The sequence below is a fragment of the Convolutriloba macropyga genome, unplaced genomic scaffold (assembly GCF_964194025.1).
Source record: "Convolutriloba macropyga unplaced genomic scaffold, txConMacr16.3 SCAFFOLD_2171, whole genome shotgun sequence".
Classification (NCBI taxonomy): Eukaryota; Metazoa; Xenacoelomorpha; order Acoela; family Convolutidae; genus Convolutriloba; species Convolutriloba macropyga.
The window spans coordinates 1-24,494 of record NW_027449552.1 but is presented as its reverse complement, the minus strand read 5'-3'; the positions used below and the strand labels follow the sequence as shown (position 1 = coordinate 24,494).

Sequence of the window (24,494 nt, the reverse complement as noted above, 5' to 3'; positions counted from 1 at the left end):
ATATAAAAAGCTCCATAATTTCATTAACGTTAGTAAAAAATTCTACGCATTAGTTTTTGACCAGGATGCGTTTTCTGTTCAAAGTCCACTGTATCAAAAACAATCAACTTAACCCTCAGAGCCAATAATTGGATCTTAAACTTCTTGTCATTCTCAAAATGAGTTGGCGACACAATTAAATATAATTCTGTTCACAAAAAAACTCAATTTTCTAATTTTTTCCACCATCCTTTTTGCTACCATTAAAAACATAGGGAAATTAAAAATGCATTTAATTTTTCGGTTACTCAGGCGCCTTTGATTTGCTTTGGACTGCAGCATCTATTTTTCCTATTTCGTGCCTTCTTGTTAGTAAGGTTCGAGGTATTTTATGTTGCCCGCTGTTACTGATTTTTTCTCAATTTTGTGTTTACAGATTAGTATAGAAGTAGATATAGTTTGTCTCTATTGGTTAATTTGATATTACGAATTGAGCGTTAATGCTAATTTAGTTTGTGAAGGTCGTTAAAATTTTTTTTGCAAAATTTTAAAATTTTTGATGAATATAAGACACGTGAATTGCATTATATGGAGCAGTTTGTTACACGCGTTTTTTTTCGTTGTGTATGCTCTTGTGGTTATTTTTGATGAGTATTTTATCGCCAATCACAGTTTGCCTGTACTGAACCATTTTCTTAGATTGCAACGAAATTAGGTTTTTTTCTTGGCGCAGAGTTTGGTTGATTACCAAATTAGTGTGAGATGGTAATTAAATGTTGGGATCAAGTAGCAATTGAAAAATCCTTTGAATTGTTTTTCTAATTTATAGTACTCCTTTATGCTTAGAAAACAACGGTATTAAAGTTAACGTCTATTTTTTTTCGGGAAAATTGATTTATTGTTGCCGAATTATTGAAAAACTATTCAAAATTTTATCGCTTATCTTTCTACTTTGAAGAATAGTTTAAAAATAAAGTTTAGAGTATAGTAAAGAACAGTATAAGGAGCGAATCCCAAAGATTTTGAGAATGCCTGCCCAATAGGACAGCATTGAAGTCATCAAACTATTGTTAGCTCCGAAGACCGCAATTATTAGCAAAACGTTTGTTAAAAATTGTTATTGTGGGTTAACTTTATTCCAACTGGTAGCAATCGAAACACAAAAGGTATTAAGAAAACCAAAAATAAAAAACCAAAAGACGGAACAGTTTAACTGTAGAAAACAAAAAAGCCAGTGAAACAATCAAAAGTCACTTTTCAGCGTTAAAACACAAATTGTGATCCTCGTTCAAAATGAGTCATGAAAATACGCATCGAGACCACTTTCGCAAATGAAATTTCCCTGACAGACAGAATTTAACTGTGTTCCAGACTTCGTCCTTTTCGATGTTATGGAGTCTTCCAGTACTCGTTTACAAGTCCTTATTAAAAACCCATTCACACCAAAATGAAAAGACATTTGATGAAGAAAAGTTCGACAATTGAGTAGGATCAAACTCGAGCTCGCTTAAGTTAATTAAAAAATGTGATGTCCCCGTTTCGATATTATCCCCTCCTCTGATTACCCCCCCCCCCCCCCCCCCCCAAAAAAAAAAAAAACTTTTGTAGGAGTAGGGGGTAATTGTCTGTGGGGGGGGGGGGGGAGGGGGTAAAACGATGTAAGATTAGTTAGGGGCACTTTTTTTTTGGGGGGGGGGGGGGGTAAAATGATGTAAGATAAGGGGTTAATGGGGGCAATGGTGGTGGTAATGGGGGAAGATTAGGTGGTAATTTTAGGGGCATAAAAGGATCTAAGATAAGGGGGTAGTGGGGAGAATTTTTAAATTTTACCACCCAAAAATAACCCCTCAAAAAATGTAGGATTAGGGGGGTAATTTTAGAGGGTAAAATGATGTAAGATAAGGGGCCAATGGGGTTAATGCCGAGTAGATTCACATGGATGGAGCAAAGCATTGTTTGTTTGGAGGTTAAGGAGAACCGGATGAGGGTTCAAGACTGTCAGTCTTCGAGCATGGGGGGCTAAGACAATGTAAGATTAGGGCTTCCAATGGGGATATACCCAATTCGCCCCCTACTCTTGCACCATTTTACCCCCTCCCCCCCCCCCCAAAAAAAAATTACCCCCATTACCCCCAAAAAAGTGTAAGAGTTTTAAGGTGAACTTGCTAAAAATTCCCCCGATTACCCCCTGGTTAATCAAAGACAAGAAGTGCTCTGGTTTTCAACAGTTCAGTCAACTCAATTTCAAAAGATTGTTATTTGGTTTAGAGTTAAGTTAACTGACCAAAATTTCAAGCTATTGTTTGCCTTCTAACTCGCGCACCAGCCCGGTTTATTTAACCTTCAAAGCTCGACCTATTTTGCGATCATTTTCTCGACAAATTTCTCTAAAAAATAAATAAAAAGTATTACATTTTCACATCATTGCGAGACTCGATAGCGCGAAATTGCTATGGCATTACAACTGTGCATCAATAAACTAAAAAAGGTTGCCTCAAACGGGGAACTGACAAAAAATTCGAACAAGAACAACGCAAAAATTATGCATAAAAGTTTTTGAAAACTGGGAAAAAATTTTTGTTCAAGATACCCGGACTTTTCTCTCCATCGTGTGTTCCTGCATTAGGGTCGATTGATGCAATCCTGTACAACTCACAGTGACCCTCGACAGCAGATATTGAAGCACCCTCTATAGTTAGGCTAGTTGCACTTCTGCTAAATGAGACAGCTGGGCCGTTTATCTCGCTTGGAACTAAAACATTTTTGGCGTTCAAGTTTCAGTCGTTTTTTTTTACCAGGATTCGCTCGAGGGAATAAAAGAACTTAAAAGAAACAAAATTTACTCAAATTTTCGTTATTGTCTCCTCGCTAAAAATCACTCTTCGGTATTGAATTCCCCCCTCATTTTTCATCTATTGCTCAAAGATGAAGAGAGCTGAAATTTGCATCTCAAAATTGATTATTTTTTAATAACATTTTATACACTGCTCAGCTCCATGGAGATTGGTTCACTAATTTTAATCACATCATTACAATTGTAAAAACAAATAATCGTGAAAATCTTATAGCAAAATTTTACATTTCAATATAATCAGGGTAGATAAAAGTTATTTGCTAAAAGTTAGCTTTCTTGATTATCTATTTGTCATCACCCGAATTACCCGGTTATTGTTGATATAAAAAGCATTAATTTCATCTACTTTTCAACTATTAGGGATAGAAATGCAAAATCTGGCGACAAAAAACAAAACTGGGACCATTTTTCCGAGGTGTGGCGTGGTGTGACCATTGCTCCAAGGTTGGAATACGATCCAATTACGTTATCACCGGTATGTTCGCTATCAAACTTTCTGCATAGGACCCAGAGAAAAACTGTTTAAAGGCAAAAAAAGATGAACCCCATTTTTCTGTAATTTTAACTGTCTGGAAATCTCAGAACAAGTGCCCTTCTGTTATAGAACGAGTTTCAAAATGGATTAGAAGCCTGGCAAAGTTGACCTTTTCTGATTTTCGCCATGTACATATTAAATCTTGAAAAAACGTTCTGTCAAGGGACTCAATTTATTAGATCTGGCAGAGAATATTAGAATTTTTTATGTCTATTTTGCAACTCTTATACAAGATAAGCGCCTGTATCTTGCATCTTGCAAGATAACCGTCTTTTCCGAGAATGTTTCAAGATCTCGAAAGATAAGTGTCGGAGTTGGACTAGTCTTATATACTCACAAAGGTAAAAATTGAGCTCGTCCTAAAATTGATACGCAAACAAATATTCCGAAATTAAAGCCACATTTCAAATACCAAAACCAAAGTTTTAAAATAGGCAAAATTGATGACAGAGAAAATAAATTTTGTCCACCATATAGTCAATCAAAAAGAAATAAAAGAAAAAGGACTAAATGTTTCGATAACAGGAAAAGCTAAAGTATAAATTCTGCATGTAGTTTGTATACATGATAGTTTGTGGTTCGAGGTTGAAAATCGTGCTAAAGTTGAGCTATTGACCGATTGTCCTTTAGAGTTATCTTAAAACGTCCGAAAACTAAAAACAGATTAAAATTATTGTTTTGCGTTAAACACTCTACTCAAAGTTTGAAACATTTTTTTGGAAATTTCATCAAGGATGGCTAAATATTTAATTAAATTTCATTTTTGTACATTTTTTTTGAAAATTATAGATGTTTTTATTGCATTCAAATTTCGAGAGAGCTACTGTTCATTTCGACGGGTCAGGTTTTTGTTTGTTCTCCGCAAATGATTTTACTTATGCTACTTGATGCTGTAAGAAATTCAGTTTTTTGGAAGTATGAGATGTAAAAAATTGTAGCAGAAGAAACAGAACCAGTTAAACATTCGTTTCAAATAATTTTGAACGATATTGATTCCCAATTTATTTGTTTGAGTTACAATTTATATTCTAGAATTAATTCGGATGATCAAATTGTTTTTTTCCAAAAAAAATACTGAATAAATTCATGAGCTCTCTGTGCTACAATAGCTGATATTGGAAAGAACATTGATTTTTTTAAAAACTTCTTTGTATTTAATTTTTTCGAACATGTATACATGTTATTTTTTGAGAAGTGTTAGAAATTTGTTGAAAGTTTTTTATAAAGCTGTTTCTGATTTTAAAAGTTTTTACAAGATTTTCGCTTTTTTTTTATTTATTGAAGAGATTCATGGTGATTTCTTGCTACCACTTTTCAGTCGATCAAGTATTTTTTATCTCAATAAACGCTGATAATTGTGTCCTGTTTCTGGATTACCTCACATAGCAAGTGAGAAGAGTGGCCATTGACAGCGGTTCACAAATGTCCGCATATTTTTTAATTACCTAGTTTTGGTTATTTCTAGTTATTATGGGTTCTTGTGACATAATTATGAATAAAATAGTTAAAATATAGACATTTGATTTGTCGTCCTGTTAATCGGCCATTAGCGCGACGCATACCTATAACTTAAGGGAATGTTTCTAAATTCAATGAGAATTCTGTTGGTTATCCATAACTACGTATCGGTTTGATAAGCTGGATCTTTTCCGTTTGTGCCCCCCCCCAGCTTAGTGGGCGCATATTATTTGCGCCCCCCAGACGCACGTGCCATATTTTTACATAATGATTTACTATAAAATGGCACGTGTTCTGTAACGGGGGGGGCACAAACGGGGGGCACAAACGGGGGGCACAAACGGAAAAGATCCGATAAGCTAAATTTTGAAGTAATTATTGCATAGTCACGTGGTCTTGATTAAAAAAAAACGCAATTTGACCGTTTCAAAATGACGACAGGTCAGGGTAAGAAGACCTCTGGCTATGTATATAGCAGCTTCTGGCATTTTAACTTCTCGCACGGTGAATTTTTTGCATTTTAAAAGCTATATAAAACTATATGCGGCATCGTGTGGTTAGTTAGGTTCGTTTATGACTGTACAACGCTAGTCCTTAATCAATGTTTATGACAACTAAACAAGTCAACGCTTTATTTTTTTGCCATTCTTATTCGGTCTTCTCGAGTAAAGAATGTACTCTAAACTAAACCTCGACTTCAGAAGCTTCCATGATTGATCAAAAATAACCAAAATAGATTCCAGGTGACTGTCCGCTAACATTAAGGAATCACTACATGCCCATGATAAACTGCAATTGTTTATTCTCCAGTGGAAGCGTTTGTCCACTGACACTAGTAAAGAAAAAAACTTTTGAGAACTTGATGATTTCATTTTTTAATTCTGGAGTAAAATAAATTGCACGTGTTCGGCAACTGTACGCGGGATAAACAACAACTTTTTTTAATGAAAACTTTTTGTTGTTTAAGCCATGCTTTTGTAAAAAAATTTGTCTGTTTAAAAAAGTTATTTCATGGGCAATATTCGACATTACGCAAGGAAAGCCCAGTTTAGTACAAAAAAGTAATTAGGTAATCGAAACAGTAATAAAAACTTTTCAAAGAATCTCTAGAAAAAACAAAGCATGCCGTCGGAGCGCTTAATCAAGAAGAGCTTAGCCATGCTGCTGTCCTTGCAGAATATATGATCATTGGATGCAAACTACGATGAGCTATGGCAACTTCCGAGGTCAACCAAATAATGCCACCTTTGCTGGCACTAATAGAGAACTGGTTGAAAGATTACTAAAACAACCAATTATTCTGGAACGAATCTATACAAATTATTGTTACATTCAACCCTCCTAAAAACAGCGGCAGAGACGTAGCTTGCTCGCGAGCAAAGAATATCAATTTACAACAACAAAGACCTCTGCTAACCATGACATACAAATTTAAACGGCAAATTTTGTTTAAAAAACGGTGTTTTGTAGTAACGATTGCGTACAAGGCTCCACAAACGGATATAATAACAATCCAGATTTTTCTTTTGGAAGATGTTTTTGTCATGGGAACAACAAACAATCACATTTTATGCGAGGACTTAAGTATAGATTTCCCTAAAAAATAATGAAAAAAACAGAAATTTTTCTGAAGGAAAACGGCTCCCTAAATCTACACCTAAAATCAAAGGAAAACAAGCACACAAAAGCAACGATCAGAATCAACTCAACTCTAGATACTTTCTTCTTAAGTTTTGAATGTGAAACAGAATTCTGAATACAAAAATTTAGAACCCGTATGGAGCTTATTTGAAAGTAAGTGATCTTAGCGATAATCAAAATAACACGATAGGACGCTTAATAACGTTCTGTAGTAAAATGTTGAACTGTCAAAAGCACTAAAGACAAAAGCTCCTCGAGAAAGACATAAAAAGAACTCTTGAATTTATAACTCCAAAAAAATTATTAACAAAATGAAACTTGATTACCAACGAAGTCAAAAACGCTTGTTCTAAGAAACACTGTCTTTGGGGAAAAAATTTGCAGTCCAAGTAAAAAAAAAATTAAAAAAGATACAATTTACAGAGCAACAAAACAAAAACACAAGTGACAAACGCCAAAAAGAAAATACTACGGAAAATTTTTTGATCAGCAAAATGATTCCAACGGCAAAAATTATTATAGGTACCTGAATCAAAGTTGCCATCCGAATTCAAAAAAAATCAGAAATGACAAGGAATTGACTCCAAAACACTCAAAAATTTTTTTTTAGTAAATATTGGCCGCTCACTTGCAAAGAAAAGTGAGAAACCCTATGATGGTAATACGATAAATCGAGTTGTTGACCCTTTTGTTTAAAAACCGGTCCAAAACGACGAAATGGAGTTCAAATTAAAGCAACTTGTAGGGAAAAAGAGTTCCGATTAAATGGGTTTAACAAATAATCTTTTTAAAACAATCAATCCAGTCGTTAGTGGAAAGCTCACAAATTTTTCAAAAAAACATAGATGAATCACAATAACCTAAAAAAATAAAAAATTCAAAAGTTGTACCAATTTTCAAGGATGGATATCCAAGTGAGCCTAGCACTTACAGACCAATTGTTTGATAGCGCATTTTGGCAAATTTTCGAAAAAATTATTTAACGAAGACTGATGTCAATTCTGCTAAAACGCAAAGGTCTCTCCAGAAAATTTGGTTTCCTGAGTAAAAGATCAACTGTCTTTGCCTAAAAAGAAAGTCTGGAAAACAATAAGAGATTAAGGGAGAAAAATATTTTGGCTCATTGTACCTTGCTTGACCTCTCACAAATGTTTGATACTGCTGGTCACAGCATTCTGCTAGACAAATTTTCTAGATATGGTTTGAGAAGCCAAATGAAAAATTTGCTCAAGTCTCATCTTAAAGATCGCAAAGAATTCGTTTGATATAAAAAAACCTTCCTCTACTAAAGAAATTGAGTGCGAAATCCCTCAAGGATCAGTATTAGGGCCACTTCTGTTTCTCATATATATATATATATATATATATATATATATATTTATATATATATATATATATATATATATAAACGATATCGTAGACACACCAAAGTACTATAATATTCTGTTATACGCAGATGACACAAACATAAGTGGCAAATTTGAGCAAACTGAACGTACAAATGATTTCCAGCTGGCTAGAGAGCAACAAACTGATACCCACTGATTAAAAAACACAACTTCTGCTAGAACCCATTAGTTTATCAGACAAAGAACTTATTTGTTAAAACTGACAAGAAATTTACATTTGAAGAGCACATAGACTATGTTTAAATGAAATGAAACCAATACATTCAATTGTATATCAAACAAAGAAGTGTCTGCAAGGAGAATTATTTCTGAAAACCTAAAACTATACGTTCAGCCATTGCATCAATACGGAGTTCTAATAAATGGCACCGCAAACAAAAAGGTTCTTGAAAGAATACGACATCAACAAAATTTCCGAATCAGAATAGTTTTTGGGAACCCAAAACAAAAAGAAGTTCGTAGGTGTAGATCAATATTCCAAACAACATTCCATTAATATTTGAGCTATACGTGCACGAACTTCCGAAGACTTTATCAAAAGTAATCAGAAGAGAACATCCTAGTGAATCTATTAACTCGTTTATAACAGACAAAAAAATTGACAGTTCATTCAACACTGAACGGAGAATCAAAACGATACCTCTCATTAAAATTTAACACGCAAGAAACAAAAACTAATCTCAGTTCGATTACTGTCCAATAGCCTATCCACTCATGACATTGATACAAAAAAATTGAGAAAATGAAAGAATTTGAAAAAATTGCTGCACTCCTTCCTGGACAATCACATAATCGATTCCGATTTTTTTGGAAACTTGTATTGGTAGTATGCTCGATAACAAAGAAAGTTTTTTAAAATTGTTTTTAGTTAAAATCAATTAGATATTTGCTGCGTTTGATTGATCTATTAAACCACTTTTTTAATGTTCCTCTTAAATCTTCTCCCTATAAGTAACTAATGGAATTTAGTACATATAATTAATTTTGAATAGCTCTGAAACTGCGCTGCAACCGGCAAATTGCATCCTAGCATTCGTTCAGCAACGACGCTTTCCACTCTTACTTGTTCAAATATTCGAACCTTGAATTTTTGGTACTGAAAACAAATTTATTATTATTATTATAAAAATTTAATAGGTGGGAGCGGGGCGGGGGAGGGGGGCATTCACACGGTCCAGCATGTGGCTCAGGCTGAAATGATAGACAGAAAAGACCTCTGATCAGACTCAAGTGTGTGTTTCCCGACCAAAATTACAAGGTCTGGAAACTTATTCCAACACTTAAAAGTCTGGACAATGGTCTGATTTTAGTGTTTAGCCAAAATTCTTGTCATATCAGTATCAGGAACCCACCTGTGCATGCTTGTACATTTGAAGTGTTGACGGATTCTAACACTCCACATTGAGGCACTGAATTGACAATGGTAGAGCACTCTATGTCATACTTGGTGCCTGGAGTCAGTCCCACTAGTACAATCTCACCGTCCTTGTCAGCCTGTAAGAAATACAGGATCTTTTCAGTTTGTGCCCCCAGTACGTTATGCACCCCCAGTTACAGTAATTACATAGTGAGACTTTATGTAAAAACATGGCACGTGCGTCTGGGGGTGCAAATAATATGCACCCACTGAGCTTGGTGGGGAGGGCACAAACGGAAAAGATCCGAAATAAATTAGTACAATTAGTGTTGCAGATCGTTGACTATATAAGCAACGCCACAATAAAGAACTTTATCAATCATAGGCGAAGCCTTAGTACGATACCTCAGAAATCTTAATACAGCCGTGTAGCGCAGTAGTGAACTTATCAAGACTTGGTATGGTTTTCTTATAGGATGTATACGGTGCCGAAGTACAGCATGATTAAGTATTGTAAGTCTGATCAACCTTGGTAGCATAATCAAATTGATAGCGAATGTGCATGATTTTAACACAGGAGAAATAATGTATATATTACGCCTATATTACTCTTGAACCTTTATTCACCTAAGGTTTAAAAACCTTATTTTACATGATTTTTATTTGTGTCACAAGAAACAACATACTTTGACGAAGCCATGCTCCGCTTTGCAATCTTATAACAAAAAACGAACAGTTCAAAACCGATTTCCCGCACGCTTTAATCGCTGTCACCTATGGGCAATAAAAATCATTTAAATGAATACATATCGAACATGATATAAACGTACTTACATGCTCGGCTACATTGGAGTTCCTCCCCATTCCAAAATAGCCGAGCATGTCAATTTGTATATCTTGTTCGATGCAATTTCTTTTATATACCAGGTCTAGACCTCGAATTATAAAAGACTTTAAAAGTCTAGTGGGGGGGGGGGGGCAATATTGATTAAAATTACACGGTCGATTTTCCTAGTTGAAGTCGAGTTTTCATAACAGATTAGAGTCGAGAAAGGTGGTTTTCATTGGTTGAGCTTAAGTCTTTTCATAACAGGGAAAGTCTAGTTAAGGTCTCTGCATGAAACGTGAGTGAAATCAGTTCTGAACTGTTTTCTCTCTCTCTCTCTCTCTCTCTCGTTATAAGATTGTAAAACGGAACGAACATACTAATACGGGTAAATAAGAAAGCTGAGTAATAGTGAACGCTGCAAAACACTTTTAAATGTTTTCTCTTTTTGATCAGAGATACCTTCCTGTAACCACAATATTCCAATCACATTGTCATTACGCCTCATCGGAATTAACAAAAAAAAATGTTACAACATTGTATTTTAACCTATTTGTCAAAAGGTGGCCATTACGGCAATTGAAATTCGGATTTGAAATTTTGGCTTGCCATTATGGTGAAAAAGCTTCGCATTCATCGACTAACTTTTTCAAAAATGTCGCATACCATTGCAGAGCCTAGATCGAATTTAAAAATTAGTGATTTCGAGGCCTGCGATTAATTATTTTCAAAACCTAAAATAGGCCAAATTACGAAAAAAGAAAATCAATCTTTTGGATATAAACTTGCAGAGCTCCGATTTTGCTTAAGTTCGGTTTATTCAGACACACGTCTGACCCTTTATTTTATGTGGTGACGTGAAAATTAGCCGAACGGAATATCAGCCGAAACGGAGATATTAACTAATCAGATTTGAGAACGTACAAATATTTTTGCGGTCGGGACATTTTTTTCTGTTGTTATAGTTTCATATCAAGTCCCGTGCTAATACTGTGCTAATTTCATGTTAAGTGAGTGAGATGATTGCGCGTTCTAATTATTTTTGCTCGCAGCAATTATCTCAGCAGTTAATTCGGCTAATTTTTCTAGTTTTCGCTGTTTCGGATAATTTTCACGTCGGCTAATATTTTGGACAGCATTTTATGTATTCAAATAGTTACTAAAAGCAAAAATTGAGCATAAATTTTGAATTTCTGTATCGTGAAAGTTGATGTTGCAGAGAAATTTTAGATCTTTTCCGTTTGTGCCCCCCAGCTTAGTGGGTGCATATTATTTGCGCCCCCCCCCTGACGCACGTGCCATATTTTTACATAGTGATCTACTATGTAATGGCACATGCTCTGTAATTGGGGGGAGCATAACGTACTGGGGGGGGGGGGGGGGGCACAAACGGAGAAGATCAGAAGTTTCTATTTTGCAGAGGGTTTATCTGCAAATTTAGCTTTGAAAAGTAAATACAATTATCCGCCTCATTACAGTGTTATAGGCTCATTGAAAAAATATGCAAGGAACTGCGTGCTCAAAAGCGTTCATAATTGTTACGTTATTTCCGAATACGAGTAATGCAATTCATGCACTTTTTGTCACTGATATCCACGGTTAATTTATCTTGTTTTCACGCTCAAAACTGTGACGTAGATTGAAAACATGTTGCTAGGTATCGTCACGTTTGTCCGCAAAACAGCTCAGAAAGCCTCTAAATTACAAAACTGAAAGCTCTGATCTTCAATGATGCATTAATCCAAATTGTAACGGCTGCTCTCCTTGTGTTTCACAAAGAAAGTTTTACACCGCCCAGTTCGTTCTGAGTGGTTACAAAATCTGTCCGGATACTTCGTTTATGCAGTTCGCTTTTGTAACTGTATATCCGTTCTGCTGTACTTACCGTTGCATTACAAATTCAGTTCGTAACTATTGGCTAATCTTAAGTTTTTTCAACTATCAATTTGAACTGGATTGCTACAGATCACACAATACGGGATCTCTTTATGTATACCAGTTCAATCCGATAGAAAAAACAAATCGAAGACAAAGATATATGTCTAAGACCTGTTTGTGCAAAAATATTTAAATTTAAACCTAAGTTGGCTTTTGCTGTTTGTACTCACAAGTTGAGAATACCAGAAGTTGGGGTTGTAACAGTTGAATTTCAGCTCCAATAATTCGTTGATGCAAGACACAGTAACAGAATTTACTGCTCAAGAATAATATTTTGAATACAAGACACAGTAACAATTTACTGCTCAGGAATATTTCTAGTTCAAGACACAGTAACACGTTATTTACTGCTCAAGACAATTTGTTTTGCAATATTTTGCTGAGTTTTACTTTAAGCCGTTTTCTGCGGCTGCTACGTTGAGTTCTGTGTGTTGCTTTTTGTTATTTCCCCCTTTTTCTCTTTTTTCTCACGTGACAAACTGTAACTAGAACTATAACTATAACTATAACTATTAAATGACTAAGACAACAGAAAGTGTTTTGTTTCTATTTTCCCCACCTATGCAAGCTTGTTATTCCTTAAGTTCAGCTCCAACATCGCCGGCCCTGTTTTCCTTCGTGAAAACATCATCGTCAGTTGGAAGTACTGGAGCGAGCTTCACTACGGGCCTCTTGTAGTATACATCTTTTGTTCGGATTTTCGCTGATCGAATCACTCCGTCGGAACCTTCAAAGGTATCGATTATTCGACCCAGATTGTAAAATCCACGTTTGTCACTGTCTTCCACTAACCACACAAGATCACCCTGCTGAAGACTTCTGTCTGTTGTGGTCTGCCATTTCTTTCGACTATTCAACGTTGGCAAGTATTCTTTACGGAATCTGTCCCAGATGAGGTCTGCGTAAGCTTGTGTTTGTCGGAAGAGCTTTCTATGATCAACAAATTGCTCTGCACCTGATAGATACGGTAAACAAAGGTTCTTGTTGCCAAGTAGGAAGTGGTTTGGAGTAATAGCTTCTAAATCGGTAGCATCAGAACTGACTTGTGTCAGCGGTCTAGCATTCAGCGTCTGTTCAACAAGACACATCGTGGTTGACAGAACATCCTCCTTGACTGATCGATTGCCCAGCACTGCGTACATTGCCTTCTTGCAACTCCTAACCAGTCTTTCCCACACTCCTCCAAAGTGTGGTGCTGCAGGTGGGTTGAACTTCCATCTGATACCTTGTTGAATCAGATGTTCTTCAATTCGCACCCTGTTCCATGCTGCTATATACTCTGCCAGTTCCTTTTCAGCTCCAACGAAGTTTGTCCCGTTATCGCTAATCGTTTTGACCGGTTTGCCTCTTCGTGCAATGAATCGCATAATTGCGTTCAGACAACTATCAGTGTCTAATCTTGGTACAATCTCTATATGTACCGCACGTACAGTAAGGCATGTGAATAGACAGCACCAACGCTTTTCGTTTCTTCGACCAATCTTTACTGTGAATGGTCCGAAATAGTCTACGCCCACATTCGAGAACACTGTTGATGCGACTAATCGTTCTTCAGGTAGTTCTGCCATTACTGGTGCCTTTGTTCTGGCTCTTCCCTTTCGACATCTAATGCATTTGTTTTTGATCGATCTCAAAGCATTTCGTATGCCTAGGATCCAGAATTTCTGCTGAACTATGTTTCTGACATGTTCAGTACCTTCGTGATGACTATTATTGTGTTCATTTCGCAAGAATAATTCTACTACATGGTGCTTCCAATGTAACAGTATTGGATGCTTGGTTTCGAATTTCAGATGACTTTTACCTATTCTGCCTTGAGCACGAATAAGTCCTTGTTGATCTATGAATGGTGAAAACTGGAGGATTTTGCTGGTTTTTGGAATTTCCCTTTCAGCCCTGAGAGATTTCATCTCTTCAGTAAACTGTTCTTGCTGCAGTAGTCTGAAGATGCTTGCTTGTGCATCCTCTCTTTCTTCAACACTTAGTGTTTTTGTTGCCGGTTTGTGTTTTTTGAATACCCGCTGTATGTATGCCATTGTATTTACTAGTCGATTGTAATTGCTGAATCGTTCCCACTGAATCATCGGCTTCTTCTCTTCAACCTTTGCTGAGAAGACCATTTCATCGTTTTGTTCGTCTGAAGCAAATGTTAAATTCACCTGTTCAGGCCATTCTTTCTCTCGTTGCCTCAACCAGGCCGGCCCAGTGAGCCATTCACTTCTCTTAAGTTCGTCAACATTGATCGCTCGTGTCCCGATGTCAGCTGGATTGTTAATACCACTCACATGATTCCATTGTGAAACATTAGTTGTATCCAAAATCTCAGCTACTCTGTTTGCAACAAACACCTGTTGCTTACGGTGGGAGCTGTGAATCCATTGCAGAACAGTAGTGGAGTCTGTCCAAAAGTTAGAACTGTGAATTTTCGATCCGTGTTCCTTCACTATCTGCTCTTTAAGTCTCACCGCCATCACTGCTGCTTGTAGTTCCAAGCGTGGTATGGAAAGGTGTCGCATCGGTGCGACTCTGCACTTTCCGATTACAAATGCTAAGTCTGCTGAGTATTCTTTGGGCTTTGAACGAAGGTATGCCACTGCGCACATTGTGTCTTCAGATGCGTCGGCAAACACATGAAGTTCCCATTTGTCCTTGGCTGTGCTGAAGTATCTTCTATCAATGCTGGTTTCTGCTACTTCTGGAAGCTGTGCCTTCCACTTCAGAAACTCTTCTTCTTCGTTAGGTTCTACTGAGTTGTCCCAATGTTGTCCATTTTTGGTCCAGATGCTCTTCAGGAGTCGTCTCATATGGACACTGAATGGTGCAAACAGTCCAAGAGGATCAAACACTGAAGAAACTAGAGATAAGATCTTCCTTTGGGTGATTGGGGTCTCGACTTCTTTGCTTGTACCTCTACAAACCTGTAGACTATCATCGGTAATCGTCCACTGAAGCCCAAGCACCGATGACCCTTCCTGGCTGGGTTCTACTTCGACCTGCTTTGTTTTGTTGATTGATCTTAAGTCCTCTGGGATTGCGTTGGTTACCAAGTCGCTATTGGTGATCCACTTCTTCAGTTCAAATCCATGTTTTGAGAGAAGAGGTTGCAGTTGTTTGAAAACTTTGATTGCTTCTTCAGGTGTTTCGACTGACTTGATGAAACCGTCCATGTAGAAGTTGTTTTGGATTGTTTTTGCTGCAATTGGGAACTCGTCTTCGTTATCGATCGCTACTCGCTTCAGAGCGTAGTTGGCACATGTTGGGGAACTCTTTGCTCCGAAAACATGACGCTGATACTCGTAAATTTGCACAGGTTCGTTCATTGTTGGTCGCCACAGGAATCTCAAGCAGCTTTTATCCCGTTCAGGAACTTGCACTTGCAGAAACATTGATTCAATATCTGCGGTTAGGGCAAATGGCCCTTCTCGAAATCTGAATATTGTTCCGATCAATCCGTGTAGTAGATCGGGTCCGGCTAACAACTTGTCATTTAGGCATACATCCTTGTATTTCGCTGCAGCGTTGCAAACACGGCGAACTTTACCCGGTTTGTTGGGGTTTAGTACTGGATGGTGTGGCAAATACCATTCTCTTCCGAAAGTGCCTTGGACTTCCGATTTACCAAGGATCTTCACAAATCCCTTTTCAACATCTGTATCAATTGACTGTTGATACAATTCTTTTAGTTTTGGGTCTCGTTGGAACCTTCGTTCCAGTGAGTAGAGCTGACCAAGGGCTGAACCGTAGTTGTTTGGAAGATTGGGTTCTGGTTCACTCCAGAGCATGCCCACTTCGTACCGCTCGCCTGTAAACTTTGTCGTGCTCTCTAGAAATTTCTGAGCTTGCTGCTCTTTCTTTGATTGACTTACAACATTTATTTTGGAAGCATAAGTTTCTATGTCCCACCATGATTGTATATTTTCGGCCACTTTCACATCTTCTGTAGAGGCGAAATGACAAACATTTTGACTTTTCTTGCCTGTCATGGGACCACTGACTACCCATCCTAATTCTGTTAAGACGGCGAAAGGCTCACTTCGTGTTCCAATCTTATAGTCCAATGGACGTTGAATTTCGTAGGCATCTTGTCCAAGAATGATGCCTACCTCCATCAGGTTGAATCTTCTGTTTGCGAGAACATTCAAGTGTCTGAATTTGTTCTTCAGTTCCTTGTAGTCATATGTTGTGTTTCCCAACGAGATTGATGGGTGTGCAAACGCTTCAATTGAATGCACCTTTGAATGTAGTCCCTTTATTGTGATAGGAACCTTCTCTGTCCTCAAATCTTGCGTCTCATGTATGCCAGCTATGTTCAAGGTAACGTCCGTGCCTTTGGCTTGTAGTTGATTCTTGACACTTTGGTCGATGAATGAAACTGTTGACCCACTATCGAGGAAAGCATAGGTAGTCAGCCTGTTACCACCACTCTGAACCGATACCGGAACTATTTGAAGAAAACTAGTAACTTGGTTACTCTGGTTGATTGTTGCTGCGCTTACGTTAACTGCGTGACTACCCTCGTCCATTCGGTTTTCTGAGTGTAGCAGTCTGTTGTGCTTTTTGGTACATCCATTTATACCGCACGGGTGGACTTTACAATCTTTGATTGCATGCCCTTTCCCTAGACATCCATAACATAAGCGTTCTTTTCTCACTGCTGCATAGCGATCGGTGACATTCATATTCTTAAATATTGGACAGTTCCATATTTTATGAGTGCCATCCGCTAGTGGACAGTTGTTGTTTTGCATTTGCTTGGTTTCTTGCAGGTTTGAACTTGCACTGAAGTTCGATGTCTTCGAGAATCGTTTTTCTCTATTTGTGTTGCGTCGGTCTTCTTCTTTGCGTTCCCCTTTAAACGCTGAAAACCCTTCATGCACGAATGCCATTCGTGATAGCCATTTTTCAAACATGATAAGGTCAGGCCAGTCCTCGTCTTTGTCATCGACGTAGAACCACCATTTTTCTTTAAGAACTTGAGGTAGCTTATCAACTGCCATGTACAGTGTCGAACTTGATTGCAAATCACCAATATGTTTGTACTCTTTGAGCACGTTCACGAAGTTAGATACAATAACAGAAAAATTAATCAGGCTGGTTGAATCATGAGGTTTCACTTGATTAGCTTTTCGTAGGCTCTCAAGCTGCGCATCTATAATTACATGCGGTCTTCCAAATTTTCTTTCTAAAATGTTCCAGGCAGCACTATAAAACTGTCCAGAATAGCCCATTCCCGAGATTGCAGATTTTGCTTTGCCTGTTAGCAGTGTCTTCAAATGGCTCATTTTTTCTGAGTCGGGAATCGTGCGTTTATCTACTGTTGCGATGAACATGCTAGACCACTCAGGCCACTCCAGTGGGTTTCCGTCAAAATTGTTCAACCTCAATTTTGGTAAACTACTGCTTGAATGTCCAGTGTTGTAGTAACTTCCAGCTATCGGCGATGTATCCCGCCCTTCAACACTTACTGAGCGTTCGCGAGAGTTTAGGTACCATGGGTAATGCCTCTGCTTATTCCGTTCAGGGCTGACGTCAAAGCGAGCTCTTGGTCGAATTGGTGTTTGCGTGTCGTTCATCGAATTCGCCCACTCCGAGAAATCTCTCCCTTTTGGGGTCCAATTGAAAGGTGACTTGTCACGCGCCTTAGTCGATTGAGAACGTAAGTCATCTTTCTCCAATGCTGTTCTTTGCAATTGGCGCTCTAGGTCTCGCTCCTTTTGCCGAAGCTGATGTTGCATCTCTAGTTCTTTCATTTGCATTTCTAGATCCAACCTCTTTCGATCAAATTGTGCTCGTTCGATTTGCAACTTTCTTTCAAATTCAATTTCAAATTCTTTTATTCGTTCTTCAACCCGACGTTTCACTGAAGATGTTTCCGAAACGTTTTCTGTATCCTGGTTGATTGTCCGTGTAACCGTATTCGTCGTTGCATTGCTTGTGTTACCATGGTTTTGGTTAAACTCTGGAATTCCAACGTTTTGTTCTAACTGATGCACATTGTTCGCAGGCGGTTGCTCTTCATTGGCATGAAGAGTTGACTGGTTTTGCTGGCTTGACATGTTTGTCTCTCCGTGGATATACGGTAACCACTCTGCGTTCAAATATTGAAAGTATTTTTCTCTCTCAAGTTTGCGTTTTAAAGAAATATCTGGGTCTCGGAGAGTCTCAGCTTTCTTATTCACGAGTTTTTGAATGCTGTCGTCCAATTGCAGTATCTGCTGATAAAGAGTCTTGAGCTTGCTTGGTCGATCTCGCTTCTCAATGAGCTCAAAACCTTCTTCCTGTTTCTCAATCCACTTGTTTCGCAAGTTGTTGATCTGGCGATCCAAAACGCTTTGACTCTGTGACGGAGTCACTTCTTGTGTACTTCGGGACTGCAGCTTGAACCTCTACAGCTCCTTTATTTGTTTGCTTTAATTTAGTTTTTGCTTTTCAACGTTCCTATTTGCTTTGCCTAATTGGCTTTGCGTTGTTGAAATGTTCGTTGGGTTTTGTTCTCGTTCGTCGATGACTTCGTCACTTCGACTGTGGGGTTGGACAGCAGTTTATTCCACTGTCCGGGTCGGCGGACCAAATGTAACGGCTGCTCTCCTTGTGTTTCACAAAGAAAGTTTTACACCGCCCAGTTCGTTCTGAGTGGTTACAAAATCTGTCCGGATACTTCGTTTATGCAGTTCGCTTTTGTAACTGTATATCCGTTCTGCTGTACTTACCGTTGCATTACAAATTCAGTTCGTAACTATTGGCTAATCTTAAGTTTTTTCAACTATCAATTTGAACTGGATTGCTACAGATCACACAATACGGGATCTCTTTATGTATACCAGTTCAATCCGATAGAAAAAACAAATCGAAGACAAAGATATATGTCTAAGACCTGTTTGTGCAAAAATATTTAAATTTAAACCTAAGTTGGCTTTTGCTGTTTGTACTCACAAGTTGAGAATACCAGAAGTTGGGGTTGTAACAGTTGAATTTCAGCTCCAATAATTCGTTGATGCAAGACACAGTAACAGAATTTACTGCTCAAGAATAATATTTTGAATACAAGACACAGTAACAATTTACTGCTCAGGAATATTTCTAGTTCAAGACACAGTAACACGTTATTTACTGCTCAAGACAATTTGTTTTGCAATATTTTGCTGAGTTTTACTTTAAGCCGTTTTCTGCGGCTGCTACGTTGAGTTCTGTGTGTTGCTTTTTGTTATTTCCCCCTTTTTCTCTTTTTTCTCACGTGACAAACTGTAACTAGAACTATAACTATAACTATAACTATTAAATGACTAAGACAACAGAAAGTGTTTTGTTTCTATTTTCCCCACCTATGCAAGCTTGTTATTCCTTAAGCTCAGCTCCAACACAAATAAATACATTGAACAGGGGCAGTAATTTAACCGCTGTGGACTTTGATGATAAGAAACAACCAATAACTAATTTTGTGATAACTGACGTGTTTTAAAAAAATTATTACCTGTCAATTTGTCTGATAAAATCACTGACCTGCTGAGAGCCCGGTATAGTTGAAATATTGCCCACTGATTTCACTTCAAACTTATCCAATGGTCCTTTCGTTGCTGTCACATTACCCCCCGTAGAGATCGCTCCTCTTAAGATGATGCTGGTTCTATTTGAAGTGGGAGAAATGCTTTCTTCTTCAGGTTCCGTGCACACTGAAACACCTTTCACTTATTGGGTTTGCAAATTATCGTTGTCTTCGGTGATTCTGTAATTTTTTTGTGTATGATCTAACAGATATTGTAAAATATCAGAAAAATCTAAAGTTTCATCGTCAGGTCTTTCACAAAACATCCGATCACGTCTTCCTAAAAATTTTGGATCCTTTACCGTTTGTGTCCCCCCCCCTTCCCCCAGCTTAGTAATGGAAGGGAGGGCAGAAATAATAGATGGTTTTTTACAATAATATCACACACAAAGCAGTCACCAAGAACCGAATAAGATGAAGCACGATTAAAATTTTGATCAGTTGTATTAACACCAAAATACCTGCTGATACTTCTGTGATAAAATCGTGTAACACCTGGCAAAAAAATTGATGTCATCACGTGGATAAAGCCAAATTTCTCTAGCAAATTTAGTCGATTCTGCCACTCTTTTCCACGCTATAATTAACTCATTTCCACGCGTTTCACGTGTCCACGGCTGCAGTATCTATCAACTAAGATAGTGCCAATTAGACACCGGAGTATCAGAAAAGTACCTCTCGATACTAATTGTGTATTAAGACAACCAGCAGCTATTGAATAGGAGGAGGGTGTGGTTGGGGGGGGGGGGGGTACTTACATGTACACGCCTGCACTTGTATGCTATTTGACTTGTCACCACATGCGTTTATATTGACCAGGTCAAAGTTGTACGACGTTGCGGGTGAAAGACCACTTTGTGTCAACTGACTGTAACTTCTCACAGCTCCATTATTTGTTCCATCGACAGGGCTAGTTGAAACAATGTCGAACCTTTCAAGATGTCCCTCTATAGCTTGGACGTTGGTTAAATTAGCCGAAAAGGTAATAGCTGTTGGCGTGGCAGAATGCGTGAGGCTGTCTGGGTCAACCTCAAGAGGATCTGAAAAAGTCAATAATGATCTGTAATGTGAGCTCGCTTATAAGGATCCAAAACCTGTTTAAAAAATTCACAAGTTAAAGTTTTTTTTAAAAACACAGATGCATATCCTTTTTTATGTATAGAACATAGCCATGTTGCTGCTTGATCAAAAAGGTCAAAATAACTTCTGTATTCGTTTTTCCAACAAAAACTATAAAACAATAGTTGCTCAACATGTTGTTGCAAAAATTCCTTACTTACTAAATAAACTCATCAGAAGACATGAGCAAAAAATCAAAGAATCTACTATTTTGAAAATCAAAAGTATATACGCGCGACAGTCGAGCAAAAACCTGTCCTGATACACAAAATCAGCAAAACAATCAACCTTAAAAAATCTATCAACCAAAAAAAACGATTAAGAATACAATAAAATAACAACCAAAAAACAATTAAAAAACAACCAAAAACAATCAACCGAAAAAGTCAACCAAAAAACTTTTGAAAAATTTCTACTCTTTATACACTGATGGCGGCAAAAACATTCGACAAAAGAGCTCGTATTGGATTACCAACATACAAGCAATAAATAGATTTCAATCACTTTGGAAACCAAAACTGATGCTATCGAAACTGCTCATTGGTTAAAATACATTAAAAAATTGAAGAAAGAACGAAGAGGACAAGTTATTGACAAAAAAGTTTGAGCTTTAGTCTGGATCTGTGTTCCTTGAAGAGATGAAAAGGTGTACAATTATTCCATCTGCATTAATTCCACAAGCTTATGACGTGTATCTACAAATTTTGTCTCATTTTTGAAGCTTGATACGGAAGAATCTTGTACTTATGGAAGTTTACATGGAAAATTTAAACTTCGAAAAGTCCAAAAAGGAGTCAATGACTTCATTTTTCAAGTAGACATATGCGTTCCGGAACATCATCATCTCATATTGTTTTCATTAAAAAAGTGCACTTTATAAAGTGTCTGAGACGTTTTAAAAGATTATATGAAACAAAATGAATTAAAATACTTAAAATTCTAAAATTCTTCAAATTGAACATATTATATCCGTTTTGCTTATATATTATATCATAAAAGATGAACCGTTTTTATCTTAAAGGACATTAAAAGGCGGAAAAATTTTATTTGCTTGATGGGACCCTAGCAACTTGATTAATTTGGAAATTATCAACCAAAAAATACTTTTATCACATTGATCTTTTTGAAAATTCAGTGTCGTTTAAAGTTTGTTCAAGACAAAATCATATGTTTTTTTTTGTTCTTTAAAACGATCAAATTTATACTGAGAGCAAATGTGTGTAAACATTGACCCCACAATTCTTCCTAAGCTCTCTCCAAATTTTCCGTATAGGGTCCTTTCTGTTATTTTTCCTGCTGGCTGAGAACTATTTTTTTTGTGAAAATATATCTGAACGTTCCCAACATATTTTGATTTGTTTGGACGAAAATCGCAAAATTGTTTATTTTTATAAAGAAAATGGAGTTTTTCTGCCTGGAAATTTTTGTATGTCTCTTTGCTATTTTCTTGCCCCATATTGGTCGCTATCAAGAGCTGCTGTATTCATAAAAATGTTCAAAGTTTTTAGCACTTTATCATTCTTTCAATTTGGGGGACTTGTGTTTGTGTCTTTTTATGTCTAGCTTAAATTAGTTGCAATTGTTGGTTCACAGAACAAGAAATCCAGTGTTTTGAGAAGTTTGGTTGAAAGGTGTTTGAAAAACGGATTGAAGCGGATTTCAGAATCTGAGTTTTGTTGTCTGAAAAATTGTATTACCTTTACCAAATCGTTGTTTTTCTGCTCTAGTAATTGTGTTATTGTTGACTCCTTTTCCAACAATTGTGAATTAGAACTGCGTAACTCAATTCAATTTTTTTCTTTATTTCTTACGAAAGAAAATAAAACCGGACTGGTGTTAACTTCATTGGTTTGATTGTTGATCCGAATTGGAGAATTTATCAAGTTTTAACTTTTAAGGCATGATCTACTCTTTCTTATTTTGATCTGCTTGATTGTGTAGATGTTTAGGCCAATAAGCCAAGAATCTTTGTGAGTGGGGTCGTAACATTATGTGCAAACTCACAATACCTTGTTTCTTGAGTCTCCTTGTTTGTACTAAAATTGATAAATGTTGTTCTGTGATTAAAGTATTAGCTTCTATTGACTGATGAAGCTGATAAATTGACGTTGTTTTCCTTCTTTATAATCCTTTATTTACCGGAAATTTTTCGAAAACACCGGACATGAAATATTATGTCCGATTCCTTTAAAAAACAAAAAACATTCGTAACAAATATAGTTAGCCAATACAAAATCTTTTAGAGTCTACAAGATCTTTTCTGTTTGTGCCCCTTAGCGTCGCATCTCGACAATTGGCGCTTCAAGAAATTCAAAAACTTACACGTGCACAATTTGTCTTCCATAGTTGACTGCTGGAAACCAGATCTATGTATTCCCGTATCTGCAAAACACACAGACGCGTATCGTATTGAAAAGAGACACCCCGGAATCAAGTCCTCTGCTATGACGTCATCAGCATTTGAGCCCTGTGACGTCACGTTTCGTTTCAGATCTCCAGTTACACAGCTGGATAAAAAATCAATTTCGATGGCGTGAGTTTCGATTCCGAAGCCAGAGATTTCAACGCTGGTTTCACTCCGGTTTTCGATTTTGAGAGATGACGGGTCATCTGGATTGGTTGGCTCTAAAGTCAAGAATTATTTCTATAAACATTATTCAAAAAAGATTTCGGATTTGTTCTGTTTCAGGCCTCCAGTATTTTTAATGCCCACAGTCACAAATTATGTGTTGTAACATAGGACGGTACCCATAAATAACAAAAGTCAAAAATAATGAAAAAATATAGCACTATTTTACCCGGGAGCTCAAGGGTTATATGCCCACTAAGCTGGGGCGGAGGGTAGAATATATCTAAAATTACAAAATTATTTATTTGAACTATTAAAATCACAATATTAAAATCACCTGAAATCTGTTTTTTGAATTAATAATTATAAAGGACAATTTTTGCCAAGCAAATATTCTATAATATAACTTATAAGTACCTTCTATGGCCAATCTGACTAATTCCGAGTATAGCTAAAATTCAGGCTCTCTTCATTGTCAATACAATATATTTCAATTACAATTTCGATCGAGCACGTAATTTTTTTAAGTCTAGATTTCAACTAGGGATGAGTAATCTCAAAATTTTTAAAGATTAAAGTAAATCTTATAAGCTTCTGGTGAGATCTTACAAGATTAATGCAGTAACTCAGTAACTAAGAGCATAGGGCTTTATTACGCAAGAACATGTTAAGATCTTCTAAAAATGCAAACTTCTTTGTTATAAGTAGCCTAATTTTGTTGAAAATTTGATATAACTGAAATTTTACAAACAGCGGTAATCTAATCGGACAACAAAGACAGAAACGAAAACTGCCCTCCAATTAGCTATATAAATACTTAGACCCGTAAAATTGATAGTATTTAATGGTTACACACACACACACGCACGCACGCACACACACACACACACACACACTCACACACACGCACACACAAACGCGCGCGCACACACAAACACATACATACATACATATATGTATGGATATTATATATATATATATATATATATATATATATATATATATACATATATATATATACAAATTCACTTGTCACTGGTTCCCCCCCCCCACATTTTATCAGTTTGTTACTTAGGTAAAATGACAAAAATTAATAGTTTTTTGTTTGCTGATTAAAAGACTAATTAAAACTGATGAAAAATTACTTATGTCTACTCGAGAAAGAATTTTGCATATTTTTAGCTAAATGAGCGTGTTTCAGCGGGAAACACATGACAAAAATTTTTGCATTTGCTCCGTCCCCTCCTTCCTCCCGGCTAAGTGAGT

General features: G+C 37.0%; 1 protein-coding gene across 1 annotated transcript in view; it reads right to left on the bottom strand.

The window, feature by feature from the left end:
- Positions 1 to 23,284, bottom strand: part of LOC142355137 (uncharacterized) — a gene marked incomplete at its 5' end in the record, with an annotated part of 35,236 nt that extends 11,952 nt beyond the window's left edge. Inside the window, 5 exons of the mRNA XM_075407392.1 lie at positions 2,570 to 2,731; positions 9,229 to 9,370; positions 19,498 to 19,667; positions 20,299 to 20,580; positions 22,982 to 23,284. Coding sequence (XP_075263507.1) covers positions 2,570 to 2,731; positions 9,229 to 9,370; positions 19,498 to 19,667; positions 20,299 to 20,580; positions 22,982 to 23,284 — 1,059 coding nt within the window. The remainder of the gene's footprint in view (positions 1 to 2,569; positions 2,732 to 9,228; positions 9,371 to 19,497; positions 19,668 to 20,298; positions 20,581 to 22,981) is intronic.
- Between the last annotated feature and the right edge of the window lie 1,210 nt (positions 23,285 to 24,494).